The sequence below is a fragment of the Phyllopteryx taeniolatus genome, chromosome 5 (genome assembly GCF_024500385.1).
Source record: "Phyllopteryx taeniolatus isolate TA_2022b chromosome 5, UOR_Ptae_1.2, whole genome shotgun sequence".
In the NCBI taxonomy this organism is placed as follows: Eukaryota; Metazoa; Chordata; class Actinopteri; order Syngnathiformes; family Syngnathidae; genus Phyllopteryx; species Phyllopteryx taeniolatus.
In genome coordinates this window covers 22,560,067-22,580,307 of record NC_084506.1, presented here as the reverse complement: position 1 = coordinate 22,580,307, position 20,241 = coordinate 22,560,067, and the positions used below count along the sequence as shown (strand labels likewise).

General features: G+C 40.3%; 2 protein-coding genes across 2 annotated transcripts in view; one reads left to right on the top strand and one right to left on the bottom strand.

The window, feature by feature from the left end:
* The window catches only part of cttnbp2 (cortactin binding protein 2), a 54,482-nt gene extending 41,034 nt beyond the window's left edge, over nt 1-13,448 (top strand). Inside the window, exons 8-23 of the mRNA XM_061773851.1 lie at nt 199-399; nt 491-608; nt 1,909-2,187; nt 2,273-2,368; nt 3,009-3,088; nt 3,760-3,846; nt 4,649-4,748; nt 4,838-4,996; nt 5,850-6,022; nt 6,112-6,287; nt 6,396-6,607; nt 7,872-8,033; nt 8,271-8,322; nt 8,439-8,538; nt 8,906-9,016; nt 10,540-13,448. Of these exons, the coding sequence (XP_061629835.1) occupies nt 199-399; nt 491-608; nt 1,909-2,187; nt 2,273-2,368; nt 3,009-3,088; nt 3,760-3,846; nt 4,649-4,748; nt 4,838-4,996; nt 5,850-6,022; nt 6,112-6,287; nt 6,396-6,607; nt 7,872-8,033; nt 8,271-8,322; nt 8,439-8,538; nt 8,906-9,016; nt 10,540-10,782 (2,349 nt within the window). The 3' untranslated portion in view covers nt 10,783-13,448. The remainder of the gene's footprint in view (nt 1-198; nt 400-490; nt 609-1,908; nt 2,188-2,272; nt 2,369-3,008; nt 3,089-3,759; nt 3,847-4,648; nt 4,749-4,837; nt 4,997-5,849; nt 6,023-6,111; nt 6,288-6,395; nt 6,608-7,871; nt 8,034-8,270; nt 8,323-8,438; nt 8,539-8,905; nt 9,017-10,539) is intronic.
* An 853-nt stretch (nt 13,449-14,301) lies between these two features.
* Nucleotides 14,302-20,241, bottom strand: part of cftr (CF transmembrane conductance regulator) — a 42,914-nt gene continuing 36,974 nt past the window's right edge. Inside the window, exons 21-27 of the mRNA XM_061773850.1 lie at nt 18,930-19,030; nt 17,940-18,167; nt 17,638-17,793; nt 17,146-17,235; nt 16,885-17,057; nt 15,449-15,554; nt 14,302-14,846 (exon numbers count right to left, since the gene is read on the bottom strand). Coding sequence (XP_061629834.1) covers nt 14,631-14,846; nt 15,449-15,554; nt 16,885-17,057; nt 17,146-17,235; nt 17,638-17,793; nt 17,940-18,167; nt 18,930-19,030 — 1,070 coding nt within the window. The 3' untranslated portion in view covers nt 14,302-14,630. The remainder of the gene's footprint in view (nt 14,847-15,448; nt 15,555-16,884; nt 17,058-17,145; nt 17,236-17,637; nt 17,794-17,939; nt 18,168-18,929; nt 19,031-20,241) is intronic.

Below are 20,241 nucleotides of genomic sequence, written 5' to 3'. Positions count from 1 at the left end.
TGTCTGTCTCTCTGTGCACTGCGACTGACTGCCGACTTGTCCGGGGCGTAATCCGCCTTTTGTCTGAAGTCGGCTGGGATAGGTACCAGCTTTCATCAACTTTAACAGAATAAGCGGAACAGAAAATGGATGGATGGATAATGACGACTAAGAAAAAAATCAAAAGTACTGATTAGTCGATGCGCCGCCTCTGTGCAGGACGGCTGCACATGTCTGCATGCGGCGGTGCGATCAGGTCACGTGGACACGCTGCGTCTGCTCCTCTGTCACCCCGGCCCCAAAGACAGCGCTGCCACCCTTGAACCCGACAAAGAACCAGCTCTGCCCGTCGCCCTGCTGAACCACGCCAACGCCGACGGATGGACAGCCGCGCACATGGCGGCCGCTCTCGGCCTGAAGGTGGAATACATGAAACCAGCTCCCATGCAAATGCGGACATTGTTGTTACTATCGTGCATGTGTGCATGTGTGTGTTTGTATTTATGTGTAGGAGTGTCTGGAGGTGCTGTGTAGCCACCGTGAGCAGGACATTGAGAGGAAAGATAAATGTAATCGCACCATTCACGACGTTGCCACGGACGACTGCAAAGACCTCCTCGAAAACCTCAGTGAGTGTGGTGCAAGTGTTTTCTGTGCACAGTAAGTAGTGTTGTAAGTGGGTGGAAACGTTCTGGTAAAACACAAAGAAACACCAGTGCTCCCAGTTTCTTAACTTAAACTTATTAAATAATATTTCATTAAAAGAATAATTAATTAAACACTACAGAAGTATTGACTCTTGGCAAAATATTGAAGTCAACATTTTATTGTTTCAGTTAAACCATTAATCAAATCGAATAATTGTGTGGGATGTGTCTTCTAAGACAAACAGAACTGTCCAGTTGCGATGGATTCAATCCCCTGAGAATGAAATGACCTGGATGAATGAGAATATTCACAGACATTTTATCTCTATATTTAGCAACTTTTCTGACTAATAAGTATTTTGAAAAAGCTACCAATGACTGGCAGTCAGTGTGGCTATCCTATTAAGATACAGTATATTTAGCCACTTTTCCAACCTTTCTAGTGACTATTTTTCAAAAAAGCGACCAGCGACTTTAATTCCCGCAAAGAATCAGACATGAGATTGTTTTCCGTATCATAAGAAAGGAGCCCGATTGAAGGCAATCGCAGAGTTATTTGAGCTCAACATTGCCAAAGACACTGCCCATTTATGCGTTTTTCATTTAGTCAAGATCGAGACAAACTCCTTGTCTGCTTTCACATCTGCCTTTCGTATCGGGGAAACAGCGCCAATTTGAGACTCTGGACAGTTGTCGGTTTCTCTGAATTTTCCCCAAAACATGAATAACCGACATGCAGGTTCCGTGAAGGCACCAAGGTAGTCGGTAGCCGTTTCCGTTAGCAACACATAGCAACAAAAACAGCTTGGAATTAAGTTAGCTTTGCGTCAATATGAAGGCGCTGCCCGATGGCGTCACTTCTTGGCGACACACAGTAGGTGAACTACAATTCCCAAAGGACTTTTCAACCTTCCTTCCGTATCTGTTCTGTATCTATGTATTTAGATCCGAAATAAATACATTGAAAATCAATGCTGAAAACTCACATATAAAATTAATTGACAAAGACTAAAACAAAGAATATTTTCGCTATAATTATATATTTTTTCAAACGTAAAATGTCATTTTAGTTACATTTTTTAAACACATTCTCGATTTTATTTTATTTAATTTATGGAATATTTCTTTCATTTTAGTTTTAGTTATTTTGTTTGTTTTCATTTACTATAATAACCTTGTCAATTGCTTTTTCTATTGGCACACCATATTGGAAATCAGATTTTTGTGAAAAAGATTTATTTATCACCCAGCCCGAGTTTGAAGTGATAATCTCCATTTGCAGATCAGTACCGCATCCTGGTGCGTCTCCAGCATTCAGATGGTGGCGGAGCTAATGCTCCCATGTGGTCCATGGATTGTGATGATGATGATGATGAGAAGCAGGTCGATAACCATCAGTCGGTGTTGTGCAGAGTCTCAGTAGACCGCTCCATGTGCTGGTCCCAGCTTAGTGCCGCCATTAGCCACGCCTTCACCGCACACCTGCACATGCTGTGTGGTGAGGATGCACAGCGCCCCCCGCTGGGCCTCACACCCGCAAGCATCTCCTTCGTCCTGATTGGTGAGAAGCCACTGCCTAATTTAAAATATTCCTTTTTTCTCACCTCTTCCTCCTGTCATCAATGCATGCGTGTGTGTTGTTCCAGGAGGAAGTGAGTGGCAGCTTGGTCAGGAACTTCCTGTCTCACCCTGGGATCTAGTCCGAAAACCTCTTTGTCAGGTCATCACTGTCCACCTGAAAGGTACACCAAAACAAAAGACACTCATCACATGTAACCTTCATGTAATATTCAAGCAAAGTTTATTTAACATGTACCATTTACGTAATATTCATGTAGCATTATGCGTTATGTTACATTAACATTTGTCATATTGATGTGACATCATGTAACCTTTGTCATCTGAATGCAACATCCATGTAAAAATTTAACGTTCAACAAAAAATCAATATGTAACATCCATGTGAGATAAGCAACATTTACGTAGCCCTCACACCAATTGTGTAACAGCCGTGTAAGATTTACCCCATAAGTGTAACATTCATGTAACACCATATGACATCCACACAACATCTACTGTATGTAACATGCTTGTAACATCCATTTAACAATATAAGAACCATGTAACCTATTCTTAACATCCATTTTACTTAATTTACATAGAATTCACACTATTCATGTAACAGCCATATAACGTTCACATAACATTCAAGTTATACTCGTATAACATTTTAACATTCATGTTACAATGTAACATATAATGTGACAATGTAACGCCATGTGACATCCACACAACAGCCAGGTAACATCCATTTAACAATGTAACATTTATAAAAACATAACATAAAATTGCGCATGTGTTCATGTTTTATATTTGTTACAGGTCTTTCAGAGTCGTGTCTGGATGAGCTGGCTCTGGAGTCTCTCTTCCCGCTGCCTGTGCTGCTCAACTACGTCCGCTTGGTACGCACAAAGATAATAAAATACTGGACAAAAGTAGCCTAGGCAAGAAAAGTGCTGCAGGTGTCATGGCATGAGAAAAGATGTGGTCTTTCTGGCAACTCTAGCCCCCCCTGCCTGTCATGTTATAGTATTTTATATCGCCTCGTTTCGTTCCCGAACATTTCGTTCAAAAGAACAAATCTTTACAGTAAGTGTAATGAATTTAATTAGTTTACGAAATGATGTTATTCTTTGAGCTCTGCCGCCGTTTACCAGCCCGCTCGGACCAGAAACAGAAGCGTTCGAGCCGCCTGGTACCGGAAACGGAAGCGTTCTGTGCAGTCTCGACGTGTCATTTAAGACACGCAGGTATTGCGGCGGAGAAGATCTGGTCAATTTTCAAAATAAAACACATGGACACGCGAATTGCAATACAACAGAAATTACATAAATTGGTCATTCTTTCTCTGCGGCCCGGTAACAAATGCGTCACGGCCGGTACCGGTCTGCGGACCGGTGGTTGGGGACAACTGCATTAACAGTAACATAACACTGGGCAACAAGGATATACCATACATTATGATATCCATATTTTCTCTCGCCCCTCCAAAAGTAATGTTCGCTTTTGCTTTATGACACGCAGATAATGTTGAATAGTAGAAATTTGTAACATATAGTGTTTGTTGTGACAGGTGGAACAATATGGGAGCGTCATCTTTCATGGCCTGGAGGACAGCTGTCAGGACTACATCGCCGCTTTATTGGCTCGCTGCATCAAGGTGTGATGATGATGAGGGCCTGTTAAATATCAACATTATAGGACTGGACAATTAATCTATTTTATTGATTAATTCCATTTTATGAGTCTGGATGTTTTGTTTTTTTTTCCTCGTGGCTTCCATAGTTCAAAGTTCAAAGTGCGTCCCACGCTGACTTGCACTGCTTGCTCAAACAGAATGGCTTCTAACAGAGTGGGGCAGTCAGTGTTGCCAACTTAGCGTGATACTTATATTTAGCCACTTTTATGACCCGTCTAGCGACTATTTTTTCAAAAATTGCGACAAGTGAGTTTAATTCATTTTCACATTGTTTTGAATATGACTAGAAAGAAGCCTGTGGAAAGCCATCACGGAGTTAATTTTGCTGAACATTACCTAAGACATGCTGCCCATGTTATGTTGCAAAAGCAGTGATTAATTGATCCTATTTCTATGATATGTGTGGAAGCTGATGTTAGGGGGAAAAAAAAATGGAAATAAGCTGTTTCAAAACATGGTGTCAGGTGAAATAAAGCAAATCCCAGAAGGCGGGGAAATGTATTTTGAATGTCATTGTTATTTGCATTTTCTCTCTCAAAGAACGGGGGGAAAAAAATCAATTCTTCAGAAATCTGAAGTTTAAAAAACACAAACTTTGTCATAACTGCCTAGCCCTACAACATTATTTGAACCCTAGGCAAAAATGGAAGATGTAAAAGGGGGAGAAATGTTTTGCTAATTGCAGTTCTCCTCCAGTTGTATGTATGTGAATGTCTTGAGTTTCCATGACAACAGACTCCTCTCCATCCCTCCCTCATGTCAGTCCAAGCAGGAGGCGGTTGGTCAGGCATGCGAGGTTGTGAAGGTGGACGTGCAACATAGTCTGACCAAGGAGCAGCTGCTGGACACCCTCGTCACCTCTGGTGAGATAGATCATCATCGTCGTCGCCATCATCCTCATTAGGGCGCGCCTCACCTCCTCCTCTTCATCGTCTTCCTCATCCCTCTGCAGGCTTCCTGATCCCGGCGTCGCCAGCGTGCGATCATGGACGCTGCGTGGTGCTGCTGCTGCAGGGTCTGGAGAAGGCGCCTTCCCTGTCGGGCCTGCTGGGAGACCTGTGCTACAGTTTGGATAACAGGACCTCCACTGCCCACCTGCTGCTCAACGCCGGTGAGTGTGCGTGACATGAGTCATCATCGTGTGCCATTTTTAAACCTTTTACATTAAAGAATGTCATTATTTAAAAAATAAAGGTCAATAAAATAATTACTATTTAGAACAAAAACCTGATCAAATGACCACTACTGTACTCCTTATATAATGTATACAATTATTATTCCTTTATTATCTTAAAAAAATAAAAGGTTTTACGCCTTAAAAAAATGAAAACACAGTAATACTTATTTTTGGGTACTACTCAGGAATAAATAAAATGAATTATGCTTTCAAAATAAAAATATATTTACTTTGAAGTTATAAAATAAAGTACTTTAAAAAATCGACTTTCGATATTATTGCTGGTTTAAAGAACTAAAAATGTATACTACTATTAAAAAAAACTTGCTTGCTTTTCCTTACTCCTACGTATGTCACTTACAGTTTTGTTTTTTTTCATGCCATATTCCTCACTGACTCTGGCCACGGAAACTGCCGTTACAATTGGATGTCATCGTGGATGGTTTGACACAAACAACTGTATACTGTATCAAAATCAGTATTGAATGTTCGAGAGACAACACGTGTGTACTGTACACGATGAGCACTCCAGTAAACAACCTGTTAATCCTGGATCTACCCGTATCCGTCTGTTAATTGCGCCTATAAACAACAGCAGCCAATTCTGGAACAAATTTGAGTTCCAGCCGGACACTACGATTTCTGCGGATTTTGTCCGTTACGCCCGGAGTCCTTTTTGAGGTTTTAATGTACTTACTGTTACAAGTAATGTGATGCCTGTCTTTCATGTAATAATGTAAGAGAATGAAAAGTGTGACAAGAGAATCAATTGTCGTCTCCTCTTCAGGTCCACATCGCTTCTGCCAGCGCACCTTCCTGATTGGCTCTCTGTCAAAGCCCCGCCTCCAGGGCTCAGAGCTGCGCCTGCAGCAGCATTTCCGCTGGCTGCGTCTGCGCTGGGACCAGGAGCCTCTGCACGGCCTGCTGGCCAGACGCCTGCGCAGGAAGCTCCTTCACCAGGTCAAACTGCAAATTCTGGAATCTGGATCACATCTACTACATGACAATGAGAAGTCGACACTACATGTAGTTGTTCCTTTTGTCATCAGTCAAGTGCGGTGTGGGCCAGTGACGGCGTCATGGAGAAGGCTGTGCTGTGGGTTGCTCAAGTGTGGCAGCAGCTCAATGCCTGCCTGGCACATCTGGGCACGCACGAGGCCTTGATGGGACCCGGACACTTCCTGGCCTGCCCCGTCCACGCCGACGACCCGCACGCTATCGTCAGGTACGCCAGTACACGCGTAAACACACACAATACTTGACAACAACAAGTCGACATACTGCTTGACAACAAGCATACCCAGTCCACCAGAGATTCCGGTGCTGTGTCCAGGTGGCTGTCTCGGCTGTGGAGCTCCGTGGTGGTCCCTCGCGTGGAGACGGCCATTGTCTCCCGGGTAACGGCCAGGTGCTCGTCCTCCTCCACCGCCCCCTCGTCGACGGGCAATGTCGTTCTCAGTGCCGGCCAGCAGGCGGTGCTAAAGGCCGCCCTCAGCATCCTGGTCAACAAGGCCGTCCTGCGGGGCTGCCCTCTCCCACGCCACGGTCAGACTTTATTTATTTGTTTATTTATTTATTTGGGCTGGGACTCACCCTCTAAATCCCGATTCGATATTCGTGTTGACAGTAGAGAATGACTTCCGAATCAGAATCGAATCATTACTTCTATTTATCAATTATTGGTTAATAATCAACTATTTTGTACGTGACACTTCGACTTCCGCATTGGGCGCTGTTTGCGCCAATTTAATTTACGCGCCAGTAACGTTTAAGTCTAGTTCACCAATCAAACGACATAAGAAAGTCACATGACCTCACACATCTTCTATTGGGCTTCCCGGGCATAGATATTAACACTAGATAAGCCAGCCTGACTGATCGTCGTGCCTAAATAGCCACCATTTCGGGAAGGTCGTCGTTACCATTGAAGGCAACGGCGCACTACTCATGTTTACATTTAGACGAACAAAAACAACAGCTTTCATGTATTGTCGTGTTTGTCTGACACTGTCTGCCCAAATGTGGATATTTCAGTTCACTTATAACTTGAGAAAACACCGCGCAGTAAATTGCACATTTCTTTCTTTTTTGTGCTATTTACTCAATACTTGAGTAATTATTTCATGTGTACTTTTTACTCTTACTCAAGTATTTTTTTGGAGGACTACTTTTTGAGTAGTCACATTATTGTCAAGTAACAGTACTCTTACTTGAGTACAATATTTGGCTACTCTACCCACTTCTGGACCGGACATCCTCTATTGCTACTCTTACGTTTAAGCAACATTTTTGCTCATCAGATCAGGCCATGTCGTATTTGTTGCACTGGACTTTTGTATTTTCGCGTTGAGGTGCTGAGGGTCATTGTTGCGGTCCCAGCGGAACCGCGAAGCACACGTAACATTGATGACAAGAGCTGAGCCACTAGTACATTTTGTATTAATTAGGAAACGCGCCTACACTTATCTAATAAGTTTACGGATGTTAATGTTAAATGTATTAAGCGACGGAGCGGAGGGATTATGTCGCAACACAGAATGAACTAACTTCAAATTCAAAAATGGCCAATAAAAACTGAAAAAATATTGTACTTAATATTTTCCTGGAGGATACATGTGGGATTAGCCGTTGAAGTTAGTAATAGTGAAAAATGAAGTGAAACAGACAATGATTGGAGTCAATTATTTTCCAGAATGAGAGTGTTTAAAGAGGCGGATGCTACACATCGTACCTACAATGTTTTTTTGGGGTCACCTTTTTCATTGGTGTTTGCATGTCTGATTTAAACAATTGCATCTTTCCTCCTCAGAGGTTGCGTTCAGGGGCGGAGCCATCCCTATGACCGCCATTGGCTCCTTTAAAGGAAGCTGCGGCGGGAGGAAGTGTCGAGACAAGCTGAGACGATCCAATACCAGCCCACGAAAGAAAGGAAGTCCTGCCTCCAGCTGGGCCGGTGGCTCCTTTAGAAACGGTAACATTTCACTGGAACATCATCCAGCTGTCAGTCATGTTGTATGAAGGCACTCCAATAATTATTAATATTAATAATGCCTTAATACAACACGATTGACAGATGAATAGATATGTCATGATTCATTTTGATAATGCCTTCAGTCATCCACCAACGATGTTGTTTAAAGGCATTATTAACAAAAAAAAAAATGTATGAATCTGTCAATCATGTTGCTTTGATTAAATGTGTTTCCAGGTTGTGTATCCACCACTGATGTGAGCTGCATCGCAAATGGAAAAATCCACAGGTTTGTACTCACTGATCACATTACTGCTACTGCTGTTACTACTGCTACAAGTAGTAGAGCTGAAACCAATGGAGATGTATTCCTAATATTTTGACGTGTGTGTGTGTTTTGTTCAGGGAGGCGTCCGGTTTGTCTTTGTTCTCGGACGACGAGACGGACCTGATCCAAGAGCTTCAGTCCTTGTGCTCCAGCAAGTCAGAACCAGACATCAGACAGGTACAGTAGAAAGTATTTTGTGGATTTTATTCTTTTTGGAAAAAATGCATGTCTTTGGGAATCTTTCATATACATGCAAGTTTTGTTTAAAGTACTATTATTTATTTGTTAAAAAAGAAAATCTGTAGAAAAAGTAGTTTTTTTTAAGAATATTTTTGAAAGTATTTTTTCCTACAAAGAGAAAAGTGGTATTTATTTGTTTAAAAAAAATAGGGGGAAAAAAGTAATCTTAAAAGAATGCATTCATTTACATTTTTTACTTTAATATTTTGTTGACAAGTCATAGTCTTACATAAATGATGAATGTTCTCATGAATTGTGAGGCCGGTTCCATCACAACGTCCTTCCTTCTCTTTGCCTCTTCCAGACGTGGGCGTCCAAAGACGACGACGTCCTTCTGTTCGCCAGCAGAGGTCCCGCTGGAGCTCCGCCCTCCATGCCAGAGCAGGAAGTAGCCATGGACCAATCAACTCAACCGGTGAGGAAGAGGGTGGGAAAAAAAAAGACAAATTGACAGACCAAAAGCAAGAGGTGCCGCCACCTGCAGGCGCTGAAACTGTTAGACCGGTTTGAGCCAATTACAAGCTGGAAGAAAGTCATCAATGGAAAAGACAAAATGGGTTTGATTAAAAAGTATAAAAAGACATATTTGACGTGATACGAGTGCCCCCTGTTTGCGAGGTTTGGGTACTTTCCAACTAAATGGAGACACCAAAAATGTTACTTTTTTTCCTTGCAAAATATACTTATAATAAACTTCTTTTTCTCTAAAATGTACCACTTAAGTGACTTTTTTTACTCACAATATACTTTTTTAAAAATAAAAATATATGATTCCCTCTTTTCTGTGGAAAAACAAAAAATCCCCCAAAATAGGCAACTTTTATTTTTTTGTGTGTGCTTAAAAAAACTTAAAACTTTAAAAAATATAATACCAATAAAATACTGTAAAAAACAAAAAACAAACAGCCTTTCTACTTCTACTTTTCTTCAACTTTATTTCACACATAATATCAGTCTTGAAAATATTTACATTATTTTCTTATATGCAATTTTTTCTGTAAAATTGTCCATCCATCGATTTTGCGTACCGCTTCTCTTTATTAGGGTCGCGAGCGTGCTGGAGCCTGTCCCAGCTATCTTGTACACCCTGAACTGGTCGCCAGCCAATCGCAGGGCACATGTAAACAAACAACCATTCACACCTACGGGCAATTTAGAGTCTTCAATCAACCTACCATGCATGTTTTTGGGATGTGGAAGGAAATCGGAGTACCCAGAGAAAACCCAAGCAGGCACGGGGAAAACATGCAAACTCCACACAGGCGGGGCCGGGGATTTGAACCCCGGTCCCCAGAACTGTGACTGTAAAATTGCAATGACCTTTTTACCTTTCAAAGATTATCACTTTTTCTCAAAATACATACTTTTCTTTAGTACAATTTAGTTTTTCCAAAAAGTATACTTTTTAAAAAATACACTTTTTTTTCTAGCATATTAACTTTAAAAGAACGTATATCTTTTTCTCAAAAATGTTCAAAGATTTTACGTTTTCCCCTCAAAAATATCACCTGTTAAAAATACAAATTCTAATATTTTTTTAAATATTTTTTTTCTGGAAAATTAACATTTCTTTCTATGGCCATCGAAAAAAATTTGTTTCTATATTTTTCTATAAAAATAATCCGCTCTTTAATTTAAGATTTTTCAAATGTAACTATTTTCTCTTGGAAAATATACTTTAAAAAATTTTTTTTTGTTTTTTTTTTTACTGATCAACTCTGAAACTAAAATTATTTTTAAATTCTACAAGTTCTTTTCCAAAAGTGTAACTTTTCCCTAACTTTTTTATTTATTCATTTATTTTTTAGGAGGACAGCGGTATCTTGATTTACAAGTGCCTCACCTTACGAATTTTTCACGTTACAGCTGTCATTTGTTTGTTTGTTTTTGCTTTGTGTTACGAGGCAAAATTTGAGTGTATCTTCCTGTCTCCCGCAGTCACTGCTGGCTCAGGCCGCCGTCCAGAGCAGCCAACGCCGCTCGGGTCTTCGGGCCAAATCCCAGCTGCCCGTGCCCAGCAGGGGGCAGCAGCAGCCACCCCAGGTCGCCACGGGCAACCACAGCAACAACAACAACAACTGCAGCAATGGCAGCAGAAGCAACAGCAAAGCAAACAGCAGCAGCAGTAACAAACAATCACAGGAGCATATCTGGCTCCTACAACAAAACAATCACAAATAAACACACACACACACACTGCCCCGCCCACGAAAGGAAGAGCCAATCAAACAAGTAGAAATTGCTCCCCATGTCACATATTAAGAACTAATCATATGAGGACAACGAAGTCCTCATTAGGTAAATGATGGTGTCGTATTTTGTTAATGTTATGGACAATATAACAGTACAGACATGATGTCATCATAGATGTTAGGACAACATACATTAAGGGTGTAGGATGTAGTTTTCAAGTTGCTAGCAAGATTTCAACGTAGCCTCAATCCACTCCCCATTCTTCATTTTTCAAAAGATAATTTTAATAATATCCTACTGTCAGGTCATACAGACAGTTTGACATATATATTTTTTTGAAAACTGCAAACTCCACCTTTGACGATATTAGAATTTAAATAAAGCCCGGTACACACAGCAATATCAGAATCATGTTCAACATTGCAATATTTATTTTTTATGGTCTCCCCAGCCCCTTTTTTTTTTTCCTCAAAAATGTTTTACTTTTTTCATGAAAATGGTCTACTTTTTTGACTTTTTTTTCCCCTTAAAAAGTCGTATTGGAAAAAAAAAAAAACTTTAAATGTGCCATTTCTTTCACTTTTCTGAAAAATGTACTGTACTACTTTTGTTTAAAGGTAAAAAATGTTTTAAAACTTTTTCTTGAAAATGTCAGAATTTTCTCTTGGAACTATAATTTTTCTTGAGTATATAAGAGTTTTTTTTCTTGAAAATATACAGTACAACTTTTTCTCAAAACTGACGTTTTCAAGAATGTACTTTTTTTGGGGAAAAACTACCTTTTTGGGGGGTGGGAAAATAAAACTTTTTTCCTCTAAGATATTCAGCTTTTTCTGGAAATATAACTTGTAAGGTAAAAAAGTGTTACATTTCCCCCAAAATAGAAAGAAGAATATTAAATTTTCAAGAAAAATGCCCAAAAAGAAAATGCAACTTTTTTTTTCTTGAAAATGTAAACCTTTTTTTTAAACGCCCAACTATTTTCTGGAAAATCTATGACATTTCTTGTAAATGTAACTTTTTTCAAGCTAAAAAGGTTGTACTTTTTCAACAAAAAAGGTAGTATTTTTTCAGATTTTTTAAAAATGGAAAATGCTGTAAAATGTTTAAAAAGAAAAACAAGTATGGCACAACTTTCTTTTCTTGAATATGTACATCTTTTTTTTCTAGAAAATAAACCTTTTTTTTTTTTACTGAAAAACAACTTTTATGTACTGGGGGAAATAGAACTTTTTACATTTTCAAGAAATAACATAGTATCTTTTCCAGAAAAGTAGTACCTTTACAAAAAAAAACTATTTACATTTTCAAGAAAAAGTAATTAAAAAAAAAAAAAAACTTTAAAAATGCTTTTTTTTAAAAAATACATAAATAAAATTTATGTGTAACGTTCTTTCTTGGGAAAAAAAAGACTTATTCAAGAAATGTTAGAAAAACAATTGTTTTAACCTAAAAAAATAACTTTTACCTGTTAGGGGAAATAAACATTTTTTTAAAGAAAAAAGTATAATTTCCCAGAAAATCCTGACATTTTGATGAGAAAACATCTGTACAATTTCAAGAAAAAGTCGTATATTTTTGAAGCCTTACATTTTCAAGAACAAAAAATACAATTAAAAAGACAAATTACGCAACTTCTTTTCTTTTCTCTTATGCAAGTTTATTTCCAGAAAATTTGACTTAAAAATTCAGGTCATTTTTTTTTTTTAAACCTAAAAAGAAAATTTACCTGTACTACATTTCAGAAAAATCTTACATTTTCAAAATGTTTTTATTTTATTTAATTTTTTAAATTTGCAACTTTGTTCCTGGAAAATATACAATTTTAATTATTAAAAATGGAAAATGTCAAACTTTTTCTTGGAAATATATAACAATAATAGTATATATTTCTTAAACTATTAAAAACTAGTCTGTGTGGACTGAGCTTAAGTGAATACAGTAAATTTGTCAAAATTAAAATTCCATATTAAAATGTGTATTTGGTGGCTATCTACAGTCCAGTATACTAGTATGTATGCAGTATGTGATGTATCGTTCTAATGTGACGGTGTGTTTTGAGCACACACTTTCCCCTCGCTCCCTCTAAGCAGACCACCTTTGAACTCTTTGTACTCGTCACACTTCCCTGGTGTGTACTAATGTGTACTTGCGTGCAAGTATAGGGACCACACTTTTGTTCAAGAAGCAAATATTTGATTGACGGGTCGCTTTGCATCATCTTACCAAGTAATGGATTGTTTTCTTTTTCTTTTCTTTTGAGAGTTTTTGTCGTTTGTTTGCGTCGTGGCTTGGACATCAATCAGGGTTTTGCGTGTAAATAAGAGTTTTAGCGCTAGCACGTTATCAGGACGATGACGTTTGTACAGTCGACTTAAAAAAAGTGTTTGTAAAGTTTGAAAGTAAGTACTAGATGTGTACTGTAAGCCATACTACTACGACAACAAGCTTTCTTTTCTCTCGTCAATACCGTGTATGATTTTATTCTCAACAAGGATTTCTTTGATGTTTATAACTCTATGAATATATAAATATATGTATGTATACAAATGTACAGGAGAGACTAGTCTGTTTCAAAAGTGTATGATGGCTGTTTGAGGTTTTTAAAAAAAAAAATCTTTCGAACACAAAAATATTAAAATCTTCAAATTGTCCCAGTGACTCTTTTCTTTAGCTTTGAGGGAAAAGGTGTGTGTGTGTATATATATATATGTGTTTGTGTGTATGTATATATATATATATATATATTCAGTGGGTACAGAAAGTTTTCAGACCCCCTTACGTTTTTCAGTCTTTGTTATACTGCAGCCATTTGCTAAAATCATCAATCAAGTTCATTTTTTCCCTCATTAATGTACACACAGCACCCCATATTGACAGAAAAAAAAACTTAATTGTTGAAATCTTTGCAGATTTATTAAAAAAGAAAAACTGATATCACACAGCCATAAGTATTCAGATATTTAACTCATGTGTGGCGTTTATCCATCCATTTTCTGAGCCGCTTCTCCTCACGAGGGTCGCGGGCGTGCTGGAGCCTATCCCAGCTATCATCGGGCAGGAGGCGGGGTACACCCTGAACTGGTTGCCAGCCAATCGCAGGGCACATAGAAACAAGCAACCATTTGCACTCACAGTCATGCCTACGGGCAATTTAGAGTCTCCAATTAATGCATGTTTTTGGGATGTGGGAGGAAACCGGAGTGCCCGGAGAAAACCCACGTAGGCACGGGGAGAACATGCAAACTCCACACAGGCGGGGCCGGGGATTGAACCCGGGTCCTCAGAACTGTGAGGCTGACGCTCTAATATATGTGTGTGTGTGTGTATGTACATATGTATATATATATATATGTGTGTGTGTATGTGTATATATATATATATATATATGTATGTATATATCTGTGTGTGTATATATATATGAATGTATATTCATAATTATATACATATGTTCCTGTGTGTATACATGTACCGTACGTGTTTTTGTACAAACAGAAGCAGAGCAGCAAATGTGAAAATGTTTTATTGTAAATATATTTGACAGAGCAAAGGCATTTATGGAACATTTCTTTCTTTTCCTATGAAAGAACAAACAAAAGCTTGATCACAGTCACACATCCAGGTACCTGACTACTACAAAAACAAACGACAAACAAAACAACTAAAAATTCATTATTGCGACTTTGAATGAATTACTGGCAACTTGTGCTCTTGTTCATTTAGTTCGACCGAGTACCTCAGCGTCTCTCTAAAGTGCTTCAAACTCGCGCTAATTTTTGTTCTCCCTTAAAATACGGTCGGTCGTACCTACTGTATGCGGAGCGTATGCCCGCGCGCTAGAGTCGCGTGTCGAGCATGTCATCCTCGGCCTCCTCGGGAAGCGAGGCGATGTTGGCGCAGGGTGGCGCCGCCCTCTTGGTCGAGTTGAGCCGGTGCAGCGGGGCTCCCAGGCGTAGGCGGTCCGACGGGCTCATGGCCTGCTTCAGCTGGCTCGTCTCGTTCAGCAGCTTGTGAAGGTTCTCGTACGTCTTGATCGAGCTGCCCGACATCATCTGACAAACGCGCCCACACGCAAGCACGTTATACAACAAGTTAGTTTGCAAAGAAAAAGTCTTTGGCAACAAATGTCAATAAAGACATTCTTTGTTTTCCACAAGCATATTATACTATATACTCTTTGTTCTGAAAAGAGTACAAATGAACTTTTTGTGCTCAAATATACAGCTTTTGTTCTCAAAATACTTTTTGAGTCAAAATCTTGACCCCAGACTTTAACATATCACTGTTTTCCTTGCAAATGTGGAAGTAACCTCTAACCCTAACCCTTTTTTTCTTGAAAATTGCCATTTTGTTTCGCCCTAAAATAGACGTTGTTGTTCGTGGATGTTTTCTCAAAGATACACTTGTTTCCGTGAAATATTACATATTTTCTTCTCAAATATAAAAAGTTTTGTTCTCTCAAAATACTTTTTTTTCTCTCAGGTAGAGAGAACACAAATCAAATACATCGTTTTTTTCCCTTGAAACTATACAACTCTTTGTTCTCAAATATACAAATTTTGTCCCTAAAAAAATATAGCTCTAGATCATAAATGTACACATTTTTCCCACAAAAGTATACTTTTTGTTCTCAAATCGAAGACGGCGTCCTCACCAGGAAGGACTGACACTCAAGCAGAGGTTCCACTCGGTGCTCGGAGAGGATGACGGTGCAGCCCGAGAACGACTGCTTCAGCGTCTTCCTCAGCACGTGCAGCGTTCTGAACACACAACAACAAAATGGAGCAATTTACCGCTCCAAAATAGGTAATTTTTGCTCATATAAATGAAACTTTTTCCCTAAAAAAATATACATTTTGGTTGTCAAATATGCAACTTTTTGTTATCAAATATATAACCCTTTTCCTCCAAAATATGAAATGTTTGCTTTCAAATCCACAGGCTTTTTTGGGGGAAAGATACAGTATCATTGTTCACAATGATACAACTTTTTGTTTAAAAAACAAAATCTCAGATATATTTTTTAAGTTTTTCTCTTTTTGTTCTCAAATTGAAAATAGTCCCCAAAACAATTTCTTGAAAATATATAACCAGGTTTTCAAATATATTCCTTTTCTTAAAGATACAACTTTATCTCAACTATTCAACTGTTTCTTCTCACATACACATACAACTTCTTTACTTGGAATTTTTTTTTTTCCAAAAATATATATTGATATAAAAAACACATTTTTAAAAAATATAGAAAATATAGGTATTTGTCAAAATATATATTTTTTGGTCACACATATACAAGTTTTGCCTCACCATTCTTCACAAAAATACTTTTAAAAATTGTAAAAAAATTATACTTTTTTCTTGAAAATGTTTTAGTTTTCAAATTTAACCCAATCATATTGCTCTCATATAATATCAATTATACAACTGTTTGTTCTCCAATATCCGACATTTTTCCCCAAAATACTTTTTGTAAATATCCATCCATCCATTTTCTGAGCCGCTTCTCCTCACGAGGGTCGCGGGCGTGCTGGAGCCTATCCCAGCTGTCATCGGGCAGGAGGCGGGGTACACCCTGAACTGGTTGCCAGCCAATCGCAGGGCACATAGGAACAAACAACCATTCGCACTCACATTCACGCCGACGGGCAATTTAGAGTCTCCAATTAATCCATGTTTTTGGGATGTGGGAGGAAACCGGAGTGCCCGGAGAAAACCCACGCAGGCACGGGGAGAACATGCAAACTCCACACAGGCGGGGCCGGGGATTGAACCCGGGTCCTCAGAACTGTCCGGCTGGCGCTCTAACCAGTCGGTCACCGTGCCGCTTTTTGTAAATATATGGAAATTAAAAAAATGTCCTCAAAAGTACATTTAAAAAAAAAAAAATTACAAGAATATTTTTATCCTGGGAACAAAATTTCTTGTTCCCAAATATGCCGTTTTGTTTTCCAATATATACAATTTTTCCCTACTTTTTTTTCCACTTCTACAACTTTTAGTTCTCAAATATCCAACTTTTGTCTTTTCCCACAGCTGGTCAGCGCCATGTTAATAACAATCATCGGCTGACTGATGAGCGTGCCGACTGACATGGGGTCGAGGTACGACGAGGGTTCGTCCAGCAGCAGAATGCGAGCTTTGCTGAGGATGGAGCGAGCCAGACACATGAGCTGCTTGTGTCCGTTGCTCAGCACGTTGCCGCCGTCCTCCAGCTGGAAGTCCAACTTGTCGGGGAACTGCTCGATCACCGACTTCAGGCCCACCTGATAACAACACACACGTGCGCACACGCTAAGCTAATGCTAACGTGGCCCGAAGATGCCGGACAAGTGCGCGTGTGTGCGCGTGTACCTCGTCAGCGACCCTCCACAGCTCGTCGTCGCTGTAGCGGCCGTGAGGATCCAAGTTCATCCGGAATGTTCCGGTTAGGATGAAAACTTTCTGGAGATTACAAACAATACAAATGCCATACATAGTCACGAGTCTTGATGACTACGCGCACTGCCTAGTTTACCTTTACTGCCTCCATTTGATGACTAGTCTTGTTGATTAGTTTTACTCCCTACTCTTGCTGTCTATTATTGCTGACAACTCTTGTTGCCTAACTGTGCGTAGCGATAACAATGACAGCATCAAAGTCTTCCAAGTCTGTCGCTCTGTTGGGATTATGCAAAGTTACTGCCAATTACGTCCATCCACCCATCCATTTTCTGAGCCGCTTCTCCTCTTGCGGCCGACCCTTGACATCTACTGTAGTATTGCAGCCTCGTCTTGCTTCATATTCATTCCGCCTCCTCCTTGCACCTGTTCTTGCTGACGAGTGTTTCTGCCTACTGCAAGTACCTGCGGCACCACGCCAAAGGCTTTCCTCCAGGTCTGAAGTGACACGGAGCTCCAGGAGACGCCGTCCACGCAGATTTCGCCATCGGTGGAGGCCAGACGCAAAAGAGCTGACAGCAAGGTGCTCTTTCCTGAGCCAGTACGTCCCAGAAGACCGACCTAGAACACAACAAGAAAGTTGTTTGAAGAATTTTGTGTATTTCTGGCATTGTATGTAAGACAGACAGCGTATGAACATAAGACCATTTCTGACGCTGAATGTGAGACAGTTGGTTTTGAGAAGCAATGATCAAATCCAAACTGACGCTGTGTCCGCCCTCCACCGAGAAGCTGACGTCGCTGAGGATGGCGCGTCCGGCCTCCGTGTACTTGACGATGAGGCCCTTCACGTCCATTTGTCCTCGGTTGGGCCAATAGTCGTGAGCGTGCGGGTTGTCGATGACCAGGTCACTTCCTGTTTTGCCCCCTCTACCCGCCGACACTTCCTCCGACGGCAGGTCGATGAACTTGAACACTCGATCGACCGAGCGCATCTGAGCAGGAACAGGAGGAGGGCTATTACTACAAAGTAAATAGAATGCCACTGACTAATGTTGATGACTACTCATGCCGCCTCGGGACTTGTGTTTTACTCTCTCTGAATATTTCCGCTAGCGACTCTTGGTGACAACTCTTACGGGCTCCTGCAGCTGCCTACTACTGCTGTCTACTCTTGCTACCTTCGCACGCTGCCAACTCACACGACTACTCTAGTTGCCTACTCTCTCCGACTACATTTGCAGCCTACTCTATTTGACGAGTCTTGCCGACTACTCTTTTTGAAATTTTCACGACCTAATTTTGCTGCCTCTTCTATTTTCGCTGCCTAATCATGCTACGTACCCTTGCTGACTAATCTTCCTGACTAATGTAGCTAGCATATTCTTACCAGCTACCTTTTCTGCCTACTCTTGCTACCGACTATTTTGGCTCCCTGCTCTTGCCGACTGCTCTTTTTGACTATTTTCACTACCTACGTTTGCTGTCTATTCTTTCTATTTTCGCTACCTCTTCATGTTACGTCCTCTCCCTGACTACTGTAGTTACCAACTGTTGCTGCCTACCTCTCCTGCATACTCTTTCTACCTTCTCTTGCAACCTACTCTCGCTGCCGACTCACACTGGTTACTTTCTGACCATTTTCGCTACCTACTCTTGCCTAAACTCTGACTAGTCTCGCTGCCTAACTACACCAGCTCTTTATTGTACATCCTTAACTCTTGATGCCTACTCTCCTGTTTGTGTGTCCTACATACCAGGCCGTCCACGGTGATGCTGGTGATGACGGCCCACTGGAACGTTCCCAGGATGAGCATGGCGAGTGCCACAATGATACCGATCTCACCCGGCTTGTCCTCTGTGGAAACATACGTACACACGCACGCACATATCAGTAACAATGCAGTGATGTCACAATACTCAGGCATGGCTCTGTTGGAGACTATTAACGAGCCACTAAATTGTTCTTTAATGTGTTCTCATCAAAAACACATAATGCCAATGACGTGACGTGTGTGTGTGTGTGTGTGTGTGTGTGTGTGTGTGTGTTTCCCCTCCATTTACTCCAACACACACGCACAAGCATGCACACACACACACACATTTCCTGTGCTACATGACATAGTATCCAGTAGCATTGCAGCAGTGGACACACTGCAGCGTTCAGATAAGACTCAATAAGACTCATCGCGCCACATGGAAATATTCTTTTAGGACATTTAACAACATCAACATTATTATTGACGTTGACAGATACACCATGTTCCCTATTGTTCAGGAAAGCTATTTAGAAACTTAATTCATCCCAGCAGAGAAACTCAAGTCTACAAAAGGTTCCTAATGTAGATGTCAGTTATTGCGCTTGTGCGACTGTACTGCATCATAAGGAGGCGTAGCTAATGTTATGAAGACGTTAGTAAAGTGGAGAACACACATGCCGATAATCGGGCCTAAGAGTAATTAGGGCATTTTCAAAGTCAACAAAGGCTCATGATCCAATCAGATGAGTGGAAATATGATCCTGAGTGATTATTCTGTAGTGTGGTCTATCTCAAGACTGATCATCCTGGAGTGTGTTAAGAATGATTTTCTCATGATGTAGGGTGTGTTCAGAGTTATCCTGTGGTGTGGCGTGAGTGATTATCTTGTAGTGTTAAGAGGAATTATCATCTGTTAAAAGTGATTATTCTGTGGTATGGGGTGTGTTGAAAGTTATCCCGTGGTGTGGGCTGAATGATTATCCTGTGGTGTTAAGAGTGGCTATGGATATTAAGCTATGGTGTGGGTCGTGTTGACCATGCTGTGGTGTGGGTGTGTTAAGAGGCATTATCCTGTGCTGTAAAATGTGTTAAGAGTGATTATCCCGTGTTTTGGGGTGTGCTGAGAGGCCTTATCCTGTGCTGTGGGGTGAGTGACGTCACGTGGTGTTAAGAGTGTTAGTCCTGTGGTATGGGTTGTGTTGAGTGTGACCATAATATGGTGTGGCGTGTGTTAAGAGTCATTATCATGTGGTATAGGGTGAGTGATTATCCTGTGGTACCAAGAGTGATTATCATGTGTTATGAGTGA